Source organism: Carassius auratus, unplaced genomic scaffold (assembly GCF_003368295.1).
Source record: "Carassius auratus strain Wakin unplaced genomic scaffold, ASM336829v1 scaf_tig00015289, whole genome shotgun sequence".
NCBI classification, from domain to species: domain Eukaryota; kingdom Metazoa; phylum Chordata; class Actinopteri; order Cypriniformes; family Cyprinidae; genus Carassius; species Carassius auratus.
In genome coordinates, this window is record NW_020524576.1 from 388,781 (window position 1) to 404,657 (window position 15,877).

The 15,877-nt window shown below is 36.4% G+C and overlaps 1 protein-coding gene across 7 annotated transcripts; it reads right to left on the reverse strand.

Annotated features, from left to right (window-relative positions):
* Positions 1 to 515: 515 nt before the first annotated feature.
* On the reverse strand, positions 516 to 14,802 carry LOC113074656 (synaptotagmin-like protein 2). Of its 7 annotated transcripts, none has more exons than XM_026247504.1 (19): positions 14,538 to 14,802; positions 12,216 to 12,470; positions 11,686 to 11,837; positions 11,280 to 11,403; positions 9,939 to 9,993; positions 9,749 to 9,842; positions 7,702 to 8,172; positions 4,624 to 6,690; positions 3,823 to 3,927; positions 3,655 to 3,708; positions 3,137 to 3,186; positions 2,809 to 2,916; positions 2,480 to 2,649; positions 2,286 to 2,388; positions 2,051 to 2,212; positions 1,704 to 1,800; positions 1,526 to 1,625; positions 1,232 to 1,437; positions 516 to 890 (listed from the first exon to the last, which is right to left on the reverse strand). In XM_026247504.1, the coding sequence occupies exons 2-19, from the start codon at positions 12,314 to 12,316 to the stop codon at positions 745 to 747; spliced, it is 4,365 nt and encodes a 1,454-aa protein (XP_026103289.1). In that variant the 5' UTR covers positions 12,317 to 12,470; positions 14,538 to 14,802; the 3' UTR covers positions 516 to 744. The 7 variants fall into 7 exon arrangements, with proteins under 7 accessions (XP_026103289.1, XP_026103288.1, XP_026103292.1 ...); XM_026247503.1 differs by having other exon boundaries at positions 3,092 to 3,186; positions 14,538 to 14,801; XM_026247507.1 differs by having other exon boundaries at positions 3,092 to 3,186; positions 5,299 to 6,690; positions 14,538 to 14,798.
* Positions 14,803 to 15,877: the final 1,075 nt, after the last annotated feature.

The following is a 15,877-nucleotide window of genomic DNA, read 5'->3' on the forward strand; positions in this document are numbered from 1 at the left end:
TGTTCTTTAAGACATTACTGAAAACACTATAAGTACTGTATTATTATTTTTTATTTTAATGGCTAAATTTCATATCCATAAATCTAAAAAAGAAAATAAAAAAACATGTATTATAGCATTTAAATATGATGTGAAATGCTATATTGAATCTATATTACCCTCGTAGAAACAAAAAGCTATTCAAATTTTGCAAGCACGTAAACTTTTTAACGTATTCCTATATTTTTGTTTACATCTCCCCCTAGCATTCATTTGTGTGTGTGTGTGTGTGTGTGTGCGCGTATTGTTATTGTTACTGTATGGATGGTGTAATTCTGTGCAATATCAAAAATAAATAAATAAAAAAGTTGGTTATTTGTCACAATCATCCAAAACTTTTACTTTGTATTTGTTGCTAGATGTTCAGAATTGTACATATAAGAGTGATGGCAGTTGGACCATTTAATGTTGAGTGTCTTACGATGCTCTTTCAAGGCAATTAACAAAAGATCTTATTTGAAGAAAAAACTAACAGATTTTTAAACAGGCATTTTTATTTCAAAACATTAAATCCACTTACTTTACAATAACAGGCATATTATATTTGTCATTCTCTTTGTTTTCCTCAACAAAAATGTCAAGAAACCATCAAGTTAGATCCTATATATTTAACATTACATACTGTCTTCCTATATAATGCATTCTTCATGTTCACAACCATTTTCATGTATTTGTTCAAACGTGTCACCATGTCTCAGTTTCTAACTATCTTGACATTCTTGCCATGACCATCATTCTCAAAGGTAAAATATCTTCCACCCATTCGTTCGGAGATTGCATCATTCTCTCCCACAGAGCTGCTTCAGCAACATTAGAGTCCATCCAAGTCACCTCAGTGCCATAACTTTTACCTGCAATGAGATAATATTGACAAAAAAATCCTGACAATTATTATTTTTTATTTTGGTAACACTTTATAATAGGTAACACCTATTAGTTGCTTATTATCATGCATATTACTAGAATATGAGCCATGTATTAGTGCTAATTAAGAACATATTAATGCCTTATTCTACATCCCTAATCTTACCTAATACCTAAACCTAACAACTACCTTACTAACTATTAATAAGCAGCAAATTAACAATGTATTGAGAGAAATGTCATAGTTAATAGTTAACAAGTGTTACCTGTTCTAAAGTGTTACCTTTATTTTTTTTTTAAGTATGGTTGTAATTCCTCTTTCACCTACCTTTTCCAAGACCCATCCTAATACCCCCAATGAAGTGGTTGTTGAGTCTGTCGTGATCCCACACTGTAAGCTCCACACACGCCTCTTTGAGATCCTCTTGCCTGAAACCTTCATACACCATGGTGTGGTTAAACACAGGGTTAGATGTCCTCTTCAACACTCTGGTCTTCTGACGGCTTTTTCGGCTTGCATCTGGGAGGACTGCGCTGGAAAGACAAAATTCACACAGATTGAGCATCCCACATCTAATGATCCAACACATACAAATGTATCCAATAAAACAGCAATAGATACCATTTCACAAAGGGGTCAATGGCAACACCTCTGGTAATAGGCAGATTCTTGCATTCTTTCACCCATATTTGCACCTCACCATTCCCCTTGTTTTTGTGATCTATCAGAAAGGAAGATGCTTCTTAAAACATATTTTTAGTCAAATAAAATGTCAGCATCATAAATCTCAGCAGCTTACTGTGAGAAGTCTGTGAGACAAAACGCAGAGCGACTTTAATCTCAGCACTCATTTCCACGCTGCCGACAGAATGTTTTGGGCTGGTGGGAACCTGAACCTGGGTTGATGAAGAAAGGCAGATTTTACAGAAATTCCAACAAGCATGACCCCATGCAAACATATTTTTTGATGCATTTACTCAGTTTTCTAAAAAGAACAGCAACAACAACAAAAAAACAAACATTTATTTAGCTGTCCATTTTTTCCAACAATATTAACCTACATACAGATTGGTCTGCAAGCCACAAGTTAAAAAACATCCTAAGAGGTTATTTTGACCAAAGTATACATGATTTACAATATCTTACCCTTCCTTTGAGTAAATATTCATTCATCTGAGTATTACTGAAATCCCATTCAGCCAAATCGAGGTCAACTTCTCCAAGAAACATGTTACGCCCGAACGTATCATTGTGCCACACAGAGGTGTTCAGCTTCTGGGTTTTCAAGGTCTCCAATGGAATCTTAAACTGCAAAGAAATTACCACTTTGATAATCAAATTCATTTTAAAACATATCTTAACAAGTTTTGAAGTCTCATACCCGTAGGATTTCATTGTAAGCTGGATCCAGAGTCTTCTTCCTCACACACGTTTTCTTCTTTCCATATTTTGCTTTGTCAGGTAACAAGTAACACTTAACATACCTGAAGTTCAATCACACGAAGCACATAATGTACGGTATATTACTGTTTACCTTATCTTTATTCTCCTGATGTGAAATATTAGTTCACTTACGGATCAGATCGGTTCCTTTTAACATCCGCCACAGCGAGGTCCTTGCACTGCACAACAAAGATGTGGAACTCTCCCAGTTTTTGCACATAGTGAATGGCGAACTGGATTGTTCCTTTGATTTCCACATGACCAAACTCACCACTGTAGATGCTCATTACACTACCAGTAACCTATACATACCCCATAAAGACATAGATCTGTGTAGAAATCATTTTATAATAGCATGTTATCACAAAAACAAAATAGATTAATATGTTCATTAGCATTAAATCAGAGCAAAATTGCTCTATTCATAATCATTGGGTTGTGTAAAAACAGGAGTCACATACAGAGGACATGGAGGCCCCTTCAGAGCAAGTGCTAAAATTAGAAGGAGTGTTGCATGTTCTCAGTCCGTCATAGTAGAAACTGGCAAAGTCACTGTTTCTGCAAGCCATCTAATTAGTCACATGCACAAACAACATGAGGTTGTTAGCATTCATGCAGGTTAATAAAGGCAGTGAATGTTGGTGTTTGGTCATAGGTTAAAACATAAAAATAACACTTTTTATAACTAATCTAGGGTGGTGGTTGTTATTCAAAAAGGGTACTGGGTTTTAGTTTGTATTTTACCTCTTGTTGCATGAATGCAGGCACAGACATACTCATCATCTTCACCTGTTCTGGGTCGGAGAAAGATGTTTTGGTGTTTGAAGTGACTGCAGACACTAAGACAAAGGAGACAGTCATTTAGCGGATGCACATTATGGATCTAGATAGAGGTTAAATGAATATTGAATGTTTTTTAGTTTGTGTCTAGAGTTGTTAATTGAAGGGGACATTGAAGAATTGATTTAGGTACTCCATCTACCTCACCATTAGATGTTTTGGGTGGTACGGAATGCAAACCACTTTTATCGCTGCCATTAATCCACGTGGTCACTGGATTTTCATGTGCCATTTAAAGGGTCGATTATGAAAAGGAGTTTTTATGTCTACTTTAATGTCTGGGGCTTACCTTCTGCTCTTGATGTAATAATGCAAATGTATAAAACTCACTGAACATTAGTTTAAAAGCTAAAGCAGAGGCTGATATCAAAATAATTTAAAAACCATTCAAAATACCATTTGAAATTTAGTTACTTTATTACCGATTTATTATTATTAATATATTTAAAATATATAATAATATTTACCATTTTCCATACTCAGTCTAACGTCACTCCTCGGATCAGTCTTCCATCTCTCTTCTTGGTACAGATGACAAAGAATTGTTAAATAAAGATTTAAACAAAACAAGAATTTTTTCTTAAATAAGGTTAAAGTCAACCAAACATAGGGCGAGGAAGATGAAGGAAACTTACGTAAAGGTGTGGATGACAGGTCCTCTAGACTTTTGGAAATAGAAATGGGTCTGGCATTGGCCCGCTCAAGGGCAGCTTTGACAGGGCTGTCATCCTCACTGTCCCCTGTCACAGCCCATATCAAGAAGGAATCAGCAAACCATATAAAAGCAAATAAAAGAGGTCTACTGGTGCATTATATACAACTATTAGTTCTGAATATATGATTTGAAACACTGATTTAAGGGGGCATTTCCACCCATTAGATTCTGATTTCAGGAGATTTGAAATGTATCTGTAATTACTATGTACAATGTAATTTAAAACATAAGATCAAAACAATTTATTAAATATTGGTTATACATTTAAAATATGAAATATACAAATTAATTTTAATAAAACTATATAATAAAGACTTTAATGATTAATAAGCTGATTTATCAGTGTCAGAGGTACTAGTGTTTATTTGACACAAACTATAAACAATATTTCAACCTTCATGTTATAAACTGAAACTTACCAGGAATAAAAAATAAATAAATAAAGATTTTCATGATTTTAAAGAAATACATTTAGATTACTGAAATAGATCATTACAGAAACACGTAGAGGCAGGGCTTAAATAGTCATAAGCCTGTAGAACAAGTAGGTAATTTTATCATGTCTACAAATTTGATGCAAAGCATCAAGTAGGACATGTTTCTTAGGTCACACTGAGCACTTGTTTTAAGGACATAAACCCTGCTTCCACAAAAATCACAGAACGAATCAAGGCCTTTTCTACTGAAACTAGTCTGAACCCAAATGGAGAGGTGAGCTCACAGTATGAACTGGCGTGTGAGATCGACCAGGCTTCAGGTGTGGAGCTCCCAGAGGAGTCAAAGGTGATCTCCTCTGATTCAGGCTGGGAGTGTCGAGAAGGGGAGCTCTCATTGCTCACTCTGCCTTGGTTCACCTGTTCAAATGTTTCACCTGCCTGCACCTTTACCTGTTCTCTTTCATCAAAGACTGCCTGCTCAGATACGCCCAGGTAATAGTGTAAACTCAGGGGAATATAAAACCGGGTCAGAGAGTCTGCTGACAATTTCCGTTCTTTGGGCATGATGAGTCTTACATCACTGCCTCCATCAGAAGTCTTCCTGTGAGGTTCAGGAGAAGTACATGGCCTGGTTTGCCCTGGTTTAACCCTTACAATGCATGGATTCTTGTCAGCAGGATTGATATCTATCGCAAAGGTTCTTAAGGGAGAACCATCCTTCCTGGATTCTTTGTTTGGATATGAATCTCTACGAGGTACTTTAGACTGCAGTAATGGGCTGGGTGTTCTAGTTTGATCTTGGTGTTTAGGGCGGTAAATGTCAGTGGACTGTGGCTTATCATGTTGACCTTTTGCAGGGAGACTTCTGAGGGGAGATGGTGGTGGACTTGGCTTTGAATGCTTGTCTGAAATGGACTGTTTGAAATTAGAAATATTCTGGGTGCTGTGAGGTACCCTACCTCTGATATCTTGAAGGTCTGGTAATGGCACTGTATTTGGACTTCTCTGTTTTTCCTCGGTCTGTTCCATCTTCTCTTTTTGTGTTGAAGCAGCCTCATTGAAACTCATTCTCTCTGGGGAACTTGGGTTGATTGATCTGATGTCAAACTGAAGTTCAGAATGTTCCACTAAAGAACGTTTTGGAGATGACTCAGGGGATGGATCTTTAACGTTAGCTGTACATGTTGGTGAGCCTACAGTTACTCTAAGGCCACTTTTTTCTAACTCCCAAAATGACTTGAGATCATTAATCGAGACTTTATTCTCCTGTTGACTTGGGGTCATTTTGAAGGTGGAGATTTCATTTTTTAAGTCAGATATGTCCCTGGAAAGTGCCTCTTCTTGTAGCTCATTACCCAGAGATTTATCTTTGTGTTTTAGCAATGCACCGGGTGACAATTTGCCATTCATTTTTGTTGTGAGAGTTTGTAGTTCGCTGCTTAAAACTTCTGAGACCCTATTGTTCTCCAAACTAGAAGGCTTCAAATCTTCATGTGAGGATACAGCTGATATTTCAACATCATTGGATGATTTTCTAGGTAAGACTGGAGAAATCTCACAAATTGTAGATTCTATATCAACTGGATTTGGATCATTGGGCTTGGGTTTTGATGGGCTGATGCTTGAATCTGACAATCTTCTGTCCACAGCATTGTGATAATTCTCATTAAGCTTAGAGTTCTCACTTTCTGTTTTGATGCTTAGTATTTTAGACCCACTGTTACCCCTTTCCCAGAATGACTTCAGGTTGGCCAGTATTCCCGGTGATATTTCACCTTGGTCAAATGTCTCTTTTTGTGGAGGATCTTTACATATTGGTTTGTCTGTTTTTTGCTGCAGTATTTCTGCAGTTTTCCTGTTTGTAGAAACAGAGGTCTGTGGAAGTATATCATCATTTTTAGGTCTCAAAGTGCAAGATGTATTATATTCTGAACTTTCTGTTTTATCTTGACTTATCTCTTCTTTCTCAGATGCTTGAACTTCAGAACACAAGTCTTTTTTCTCTGCTCTTGAAAACAATGCAAAAAGCCCTCTACGTGGCTTTGATGGTGGCTTGTTCTTTGGCTGTACAACTGGAGGCACTAAATCTTCCGACTTGGCTTCTGGGTTTTTATGATCTTTTGGTCCCTCTTCATTAACCTCTTTCTTAACTGGCGACTCCTTCGGCTTTCCATCTAGAGAACTTCTCCCAAACCATTCAAGTACCTTAGAAAACGAACGACCCCCTTCCACTGTAAGCTTATCAGTCTGGCAATCTGCACTTAACCCAATGGCCTTACCTGTGACTTCAGTAGAGTCGTGGAAGTTAGACACCTGGGAGGACTGAGGCTCACCATAAACCTCATGGTAACCTACAGTGAAAACAATCACAGGTTTGAAAGTCTTCATTTTTGCATCTAAGTGATAGAGAATAATACTTGTCATCAGATGATGATATTACACATTAAACTTGAAGTAAACACCCATATATTAGTTATTTCTTGCAGTGCTTATTTACTAATCACCATTTGTGTTTTAATCAACATACACATGAGCATTCACCAGAACCCATGTGTGATATGTATGAGATATGCACGCACATGCAGTTAGTACGAGGGTACACAGATGTGTTAGCATGTGAACTGTTGAATTACATGTTGATAGATTTTTGGGCTGATTATCTCACGTAAACACATTTTTTGGTTTTGATTATATTGTTATGTTTCAGGGTGTCTTACCAAAGGGTTTTGGATCAAGCATTTCTCACTGTCTGGTTGGACAAGTCATCTACCTGCCCATCCCTGAATTGTGATTTTTAGACGGCTCCAGGCTGTTGTAAATTTTTAGACCAGATGCCCATGCTAACTCCCTGCTTTAATGGGATAGTTTACCCAAAATTGAAAATTCAAATCGGTCATAATTTACTCACCCACATGTCATTCCAAACCTGTGTTACTTTTTCTGCTGTGTAATATATTTTGAATAATATCAGTTTTTTGTTTTGTTTTGTTTTTTTCTATGCAGTGAATGTCAATGGGGTCCAACATTGCATTTATTTTGCATTTATGCATTTAGCAAACGCTTTTATCCAAAGTGACTTACAGTGCATTCGGCTAACATTTTTTACCTAACATGTGCTTCCTGGGAATCGAACCCAAAACCTTGCACTGCTAACACAATGCTCTACCACTTGAGCCACAAGAACACATTAAACACGTTATTCATTAAATGGACAAAAAAAAGTTTAAAATATCTTATTTTGGATTTAGCAGACCAAAGAAAGTAGAATACATGCTTGTAACAACATGATGGTGAGTAAAATAATTTTTATTTCCTGGGTAAACTATCTTTTTAAGCACTTCTTATGGCTATAACTTTGTTACCATTGTCTGTGATATGGCTTCTATCCTGGTCCGACATAGGACTCCAGTCTTCTTCCAGCACACTGTGCTCTCCTTGTACTCTCTCTATGGGCCCATCGACAGAGGAGAAGCGGACCTGTTTTCTATCTAAACACTCTGACGCAGAGTGCAGGGAGCAGGGGGAAAGAAGAGGGCTGATGGGAGTTTCAGGACTGACAGGGCTGATCATAGCTGACGACTGACTGCTGCTGCTGTCATCACTGATAGGAATGTGGAGATGCAGGGAGACAGTAGAGCTATGGCTGGAGATGTTGTGCTTCAGGATGCCTTTGGGAGCAGGGGTTACGACCTGTTTGACTCCATTGTAACTGCTGGCAGTGTCCAGGGAAGAGTCCTTGCAAGGTTTGCATTGTGTGACTATATGGGTGTCAGTGTGGTCTGTGTTTAGAGTAGTGTGATGGAGTGTGTAGTTCTCAGCTGGAAGGAAAGGTTCTGAAAAATAACCAGATAGTTGGGTATTGAAGCAGTAAAGAAGGAGCAAAGACACATACATGCACAAAAAATGTGAATTCATGTTTTATGATGAATTAATTTAGCATTTTAATTAACAGTTGTGTTATTGTCACAGCAGTACAGTATCTGTTAATTGATGAAACTTAAATGGTATAGGAATGGGATGGAATACACTGGATAAAAGCTTGCAAGCAACCTAAGAATATGATGGTCCAAGGGATAATAGATATATTGATACCATATCAAGTACTGGCATATAGTTCAGTTGAACTGTTACAGTCAGTAGTCACATTTTCACCTTTTACAGTGTATGTATTCCAAATATTCACAACTTTTATATTTACCTTTGCACTCATTAAGACTTGCCTTACTACAAAATAAAAGACCATCAAAAATGTACCATCTATGTTTGAGGTACAGACTGGTCATGCGTGGTGGCTTAACTACTTAAATCGACATATTTCTCTGTGTAATCTTCTTAAAGTTTGGCAGCTCCATAAAGCCGTGTTTCTCAGACCACTACATCAGGTCCAACTTTCTGCTGAAAAATTTTGGCCAGACCATTTCAAGGAACGGCACGTTTTCACATGTATTGTAATAACACTAAATGTTACATATTACATATCAATGCCAATTATAAAACTACAGTTTAGTTATTCTATACTAATTGTACAAGCAGAGTAGAGTTAAATACTGGAAGCTACTCTATTGTTGTACTTGTGTGATTGATTACTGAGTGTTTACATTTTGTTCCCATATGATCTTACAGAAGCTTTTGATTATTTTATAATCAGATCAACAAGTGTTTTTGCCAACATATAATGCAAATGTAGTGTTGCATTATGCAAGCTATAGTAACTAAATGCAGGTTTAATAGATATGCATGCAGACAGCATTGAGTTATCACACCGAAAGCAGAGATCATATCAAGCCAACACCATACACCAGAAGAGGTTAACATGCTGTTCTCAATGGGGATCAGTCAAACAAACTTACTGTTCTTGCAAGAAATATGTTCTGACCCTTTGCCCTTTAGAAGATCCACTCATTTAAAAACACAACCCATCTATTACCTCATCTATTACTGGACTGAACAACAGCATCAAAACCATAACACAAATGTTAAATCTATGCTAATCATATATGTTACATCACAGACATCATCTGTCAAAAGCTAGTTCCAATAGAAAACGCTGCGTTAAAAACTGTAAATAATTTTTGTTATTGTTAACTAAAAAGTCATTTTGGTTAATAAAGCTGAAATAAAATAAAATATAATAATTAGATGGAAACTACTGTATATAGATATATAAAAAACATGGTATGAATCAACATACAATTAGCTAAATTTGCAAAACTGATTTTAGTAGTTAAATTAGGTTGATTACATTATCAGTGAATTAAATACAAAAAAAATGGAACTTTTTTAACATATGTGATTAAAATGGCAATTTCCGTAATGCCTGAATCTTTTACATCATAAATATTTATAGATTAACATACTCTATGGAGTGTACAAAATCAATTTAGGATAAATTGAGAAGATATTTCTCACCCTCAGCAGGTGTCTGGTCAATCTCCTTAACTCCATTGATAAGTCTGGCTTCATCTCTTTGTGATTGCACACTATTGAATGGATTCTTCCTTGGCTGCGTAATAAATTTCATGGAATCATAAAAATACATCATGAATAAAACAGAAAATTCAGCAAAATGATCTTAGTTAATGTATTTTGTGTAGTGTACCTTGATTTGAGGTCTCTGTCTGTCCTGTTGGGCTTCTGGCAACTCATCATCCACCCTGTATGGAGGTGATATGGTCATATAGATTCATATAAAACAATCTGATTAATTAAATGCAAGATTCACTAACATGATAACAGGCCACTGAAAGCTTTGCATTGAGCATTGATTAATGTGAACAGTTCTGCATAATGCAATCAGTATATTCAATCATCAATACATCTTCACGGTGCTGGTCTAGAAGCTCCTGGAATGTCACAAGATTCAGTAGTCTAAGTTTCCATGCTGCGATGTGACAGCATAATGCCATTACATGGTGTCAGACAGAGGGGAAAACAGCAGCATGTGGAATCTGACCCCTAAAGCAGCTTACTGGCTCCAGATTCCCCTCACCAATGTCTGGGAAAACATTAGATACATGGGAAAAGTTTGCCCTACAGATTACGTTAACCCTAGAATACAGGTTCACTCCTGAATCTCTGCCAAATTCACAACTGAGTATACATAAACTGGGAGACAGATTACTTTTCTTTTCATATTGTTCTACATGATATGAAAGCCTTAAAAGCTAGTGTCCACAGAGTTAAGGCTGTTGATGACATCATGATCAGTCCAGCCAGGCTAATGGGTGGACGCAGCGTTGGGGTGTTGAAAAGGCAGAGCCACCATAATTTCCGTTAATCAAGTATAACAATGGCATGTGCTTGGTACTGATAACAGAAATGCATTTTTGAGTTTAGGAAACTCAACTGCTCCGGGTGTGTGCTCACAGTGTGTGTGTGTGTGTGTGTGTGTTCACTGCCCTGTGTGTGTGCACTTTGGATGGGTTAAATGCAGAGCACAAATTCTGAGTATGGGTCACCATACTTGGCTGAATGTCACGTCACTTTCACTTTTTTTTTTTTATCACCATAATTGATTTGTGTTCAATGCACTTCTAATTATTTTATATGCAAAATGTTACATACATTTTCTGTTTGAAAATAAATAAATAAATACATAAAACACACACTCAGATTTGCCTGTTTTACACAGGAAATTACAAAGTGTTTTGTTTTTCTTTGGTTGTTTCTTATCTCGCATATGGCACGAAAAATAGGTGCATGAACACAACCTAACTATGCAATATTTAAAATGTTTGTACAATGCTGTCTCATAATAACCAGCATAATGAATTACATAAAACCATGTGATCAAACTACATTCTACAAGATTTCACAACACAGGTATAACAAAAACGAGAAAATCGACAATATTTCCTCCTGTGGTGCATCACATTTCAGTCAGACGAAATGTTGTGCTGGAATGTTTGGATCAGAAATGTACTTAACACTAAAAGCTCACCTCTCGATGTGCGTTTGTGTGGATGGATCATCAATGAGTCCTAAAAGCTCTGGAGGGATGTACACATCTTTCTTCTCACCATAAACACGACTGGGTTTCTCCGACCATCTCTGAGAGAGCTCCACTGCAATAAGAGATCATTTGTTCTGTTCAAACATGTATTTACAGTCACAAGTACACATCTTAAAACCTCTAATGGATCTACATGAGATATTTGATTTAATAAATGCTTTGATTAATGGGTGCTTTTTCATTAAAGGTAAAAATGTGATTATACACCCCCTTAAAAAAGGGTGATGCAAACACTGAATTCAGGTGCTAATCATGGAACATGTAATGGAAATAATGAGAGATAGGAACAGAGTCCGTTCTTCTCTATCTCATTCTGTGCGCTGGCAACACTCACATATCGTCACGGGTTTCTTCTCTCTCATGGACGCTTTGATGATGTCGGAGCCATGGATCCTGTCTCTGTGTCTGTGATTCTTTGTCTCATAAAACCACTCCCCTGTCAAGTACTTCAGCCTGCTTCTGTCTCGCTCAGTCTTACGAAGCTGCCTGAAAGGACATCAAATTTATAAATAAATAAAAAAAAACACTTAGATTAACTTTTAGATTAACTTATTTTAACTTGAGCACTGTATTTTTAGAATGGTATATCATGCACGAGATGCTGCAAAAGATTCAAGAACAGAAAAAAAAGAAACATTTATTAAAAGTTGAATTTATTCTAAATTTAAGGACACATTTTTAGAATGGGATGTGCAAAATGCTGCAAAAGTACATTCCTCTGTTTACATACGCAAACACTGGAGAAGTGGAAATATGGAATGCAAAAATGTGTTCTGTGTAAATGGCCCATTAGTTTGAGTAATAAGTGGACTTTTCATAACGTTACAATTGAATATACAATCATCACCTTTCTCCTATACTCACTTGATCCTCTGTTCTTCCAGCTTCTTAAGCTCTGCATCTCTCTTCAGCACTGCCAGGATCATCTCTTGCTCTTCCTCTGTCAGATAACTCAGGTCAATCATGATGAACGGCTTCGGAGTAAGTGATGCTAACAGATGAGTCTCAGATCGCCTCTGACTGGTTCACTGAAAGTGTCAAGAGCATCACTGTGGGTAACTTGAAGGCTGATGCTTGATAAGTCACTTCATCACATCATGGAGAACATCAGAGGAGCACCTGCGCCAGACACACAGGAGCATCAACAAATGAGTATGAACTTGGTTCACAAAGAACTATGTCTTCCCTGTGAATTCTTCTGACCATTAAGATATCACATGATCCTAATTGAATCTTTTTTAGCCGGGATTTCAAGACGTCTGCTTCGAGCATCATCTATTTTGCCCTAAATATAGAAAATGACATATTGTTTCTCTATATCAACTACATTCCATACAGTATGTGCTCAACACTGGACATGTGACATGGCATTGTCAGATGACTCTCAGAGGATGTGAGTACTGGTTGCTTCTCAGAGGAAAGCGCACAGTCAAATACTCTTTTGTTCCTAAATCCAATTACACTTAACTCAAATTAGGTGGCAGCACACAAATGGTATCAATTTGAACAGTCTGCTTTTCTAAAAAAAAAAAAAAAAAAAAAAAAAAAACACAGTTTAGAAACCCATGAAAAAAAGGAATATGTCTAAACCATTTAAAGAACTGGAATTTTTATATTCTTATTTATTTTTTATTCTTATTTATATTTTTATTTTTTGGATGGAATGACTGTTGGCAGAAATCCACACGTCTATATAACGTAATATGATAAATGGAATAAATAAATAAATAATGTGTCATTTATTTTTACGTTCATTTATATTATAAATTAATTATTTTGCATATTGTAAGATGACAATCTATAATCAGATTTCTGGCTGTCCTGTCAGATTCATTTGGCTTGCATAATTGTGTGCAATAAGGCTACATGTAATAATAAATGTATCATAAAATTTAATAGCAATAAGTTCCTGTCTTGCATGGGCATATCGCTGTGTCTAGATAAAGCTATGATACATTCATTACAGCCAGAGCGGAAGTTTGTTGTTACATTCCTATTTTGGAAACCTGTTCCTGAGTCATTTTCTTGATTGCGTCATTTCCATAAAAAAAACACATCTACAAGGGTTTAATCTCAAACACACACACACACACACACACACACACACACACAACATATTACAGAAGCATTTTCCTTATTGTTCCAAGGAGAACAGTATGATTCTTTAGATTCTTTAGTAATGACATTAAAAATAATAATAATAATAATCTAAATTTCTAATCTAAAACACAGCTATGGTAAATGATTTCTCAGTACAAATCAGATTTCAAAATAACACAATAAAGCATTTAAGTGTCCGGTGGATCTGAGAAAGGCATGTCATGACAACATCGGTGGGATGATCATCTGTAAATCATAACTCTTCAAGGGATACGTCATTACCAAATTAAAGAAGAACTAGTCTCATCCAAACAGAGTGAACATGAATAATACATGTAATCATTTGCCTGTTCCACATCCCTTTGAGGCATGTCGTAACAAAGAGTTGTCACCTGGTTTGGGTTCACTTTTTACAGGTTTGCAGATTTACTGTTACAAACCGTTTTACCGGGTTTCGACTAAGAGACTAAGAGAATGATTTAGTTCAGTTTTGTTGTTGTTGTTTTTATAAATTGTGTGCCAAACCAGCATTATCAAATTACAACTATATATGAAATAATATTTTTTATTAAATCACTTTTGAACATGCTACCTTATGAAGTGGAACATTTCAGTGTTTGTTTGGTTTGCTTAAACTAAGGCAATGCTTCAATTATGTGTGTGTGTGTGTGTGTGTGTATATATAATATATATAATATATAAAGAAAAGAAAAGAAAAGAAAAGAAAAGAAAAGAAGAAAAAAAGTAAAAAAGTAACTAATCACTCTCTGATATGGACATGAATAAATGCTCTGCATTCTTAACTAAATAGCTTTACAAGCATTAAGCGATTAAGGAAACAGGAAATGAGAGAACATTCACAGTGGCTCCAGAGATAAAAACTCTAAACTCCAGACATGAAAACATCCTAATGAAATGAGCGCCTGTTGAAACAGAACCCATCCCTGTCACAGCATGCAGCAAAACTTCCAACTCACTGCAGTTCAGGGAAACTGTGAAGTGAAGTTACAGTCTTACAAGGTAAAAACAGTATTAAGGCAAAGAAGCATTCATGTAAAATAAAACAGCTGACAAGCGAAAGTTTACCTGAATCTTGTTTGTGTGGCTGCCAGACTGCGATGTTTTCCAGCACATTTACTGTAACATCTGAAACACCAGAAGAACCAACTGATTTAAATCTCCAGCTTTAAAGTGAGGCGTTTACTGCACGAGCTCGCGTTCAACTGGCTGCGTGTGGACACTAGTAAGAGCTAAAATGTTGTTGATAAACTTCGTGAGGAGTTCCGAACGATATCCAGAAATGCTGTCTAGGTAGGAGGTTCACTAAGGAGGTTCACTACGTACCCTGCGCATAAAAGGCGTGGCCATTCGAACTCTCATAAACTTTCACACACGTGCCATATATGTAATTTCATTAAATGTTCTCTCGGTGACAGCACAAAACATCATGTGTATCCTTTAATAAGCCACCTATTACGTATATGTATTAAAAATAAAAATCATCAATAGCGTCGTCACTGCCTTCAGTGCTGAATTAAACGTGCTTTTATGTAAATGAAATTAAGTCATATCGCTCAGAATAAACTTCTTAGACTTATTTGATATGATTCAAATTCAATAACTAGGGTCATCAATATTGGTAAGCCAGAAATCCTTGAACCAGGTTTATATTTTACGATGTATTAGGAAAGCTGAGTGCATTCTGAAAGATGCTACTCATCCTTTAAATGATTAGTTTGTCTTTATTGCCTTCTAGAAGACGTTATTTAATGCCCAGGGCAGAGAGAAACATCTATAAGAATTAAATTATACCTGCAGTAGGCTAATTGGATATCTGAATTAAAACACCAAGGTGAACGATCTGATTTGTCTTTTTTGGCTTTTGTGTGGTTTTATTTTTTAGTATGTCTGGTGTCAATGGTGTGGTCAAATATAATTTTCATTTATTATTATCATTATCATTATTATTATTATTAAAGTACGCCTCTGAAGGAAATATGATATGCTTAACTTGAGGTAACGAATGTTGAAAATTTAGCTCTTTAAAAAATGTATTATTTACCTTAAACCTTACCACTATTCGGCTGTCTTGAATGCAAATCAGTTTCTTTGATTTTTTTCTTATCGTTTTATAAACGCTTCTCTGTATCGTTCTGTGTCGCCCCCTGCTGATCGAGCTCACAGCAGCAGTTAGTTTCCTTTTTTACTTGCATCTTTTTGTGCATGCAAAGATTATACAATGCAGCTAATTGTCCATATCAGGTCCCCATATGTAATGAGAAGATCACAGTGTAGGAATCCACCATACAGAAGTTAGAAGAGGAGATCTTGGATCTTGTTTCCTTCAGCCCATGTAATGTGTTTCTTGCACAATCTGCTAGCCTCGGGTCCCATGACACCCAAAATATGGACAGGAACATAATGAA

Coding starts and splice junctions, on each gene's coding strand:
- LOC113074656 (XM_026247503.1), bottom strand. CDS start 12,316: ATGATTGACCTGAGTTATCTGACAGAGGAAGAGCAAGAGATGATCCTG. Junction 2,650..2,808: donor AAGGGGCCTCCATGTCCTCT/GTATGTGACTCC, acceptor GGGTATGTATAG/GTTACTGGTAGTGTAATGAG. Junction 2,389..2,479: donor AAAAGGAACCGATCTGATCC/GTAAGTGAACTA, acceptor ATTGAACTTCAG/GTATGTTAAGTGTTACTTGT.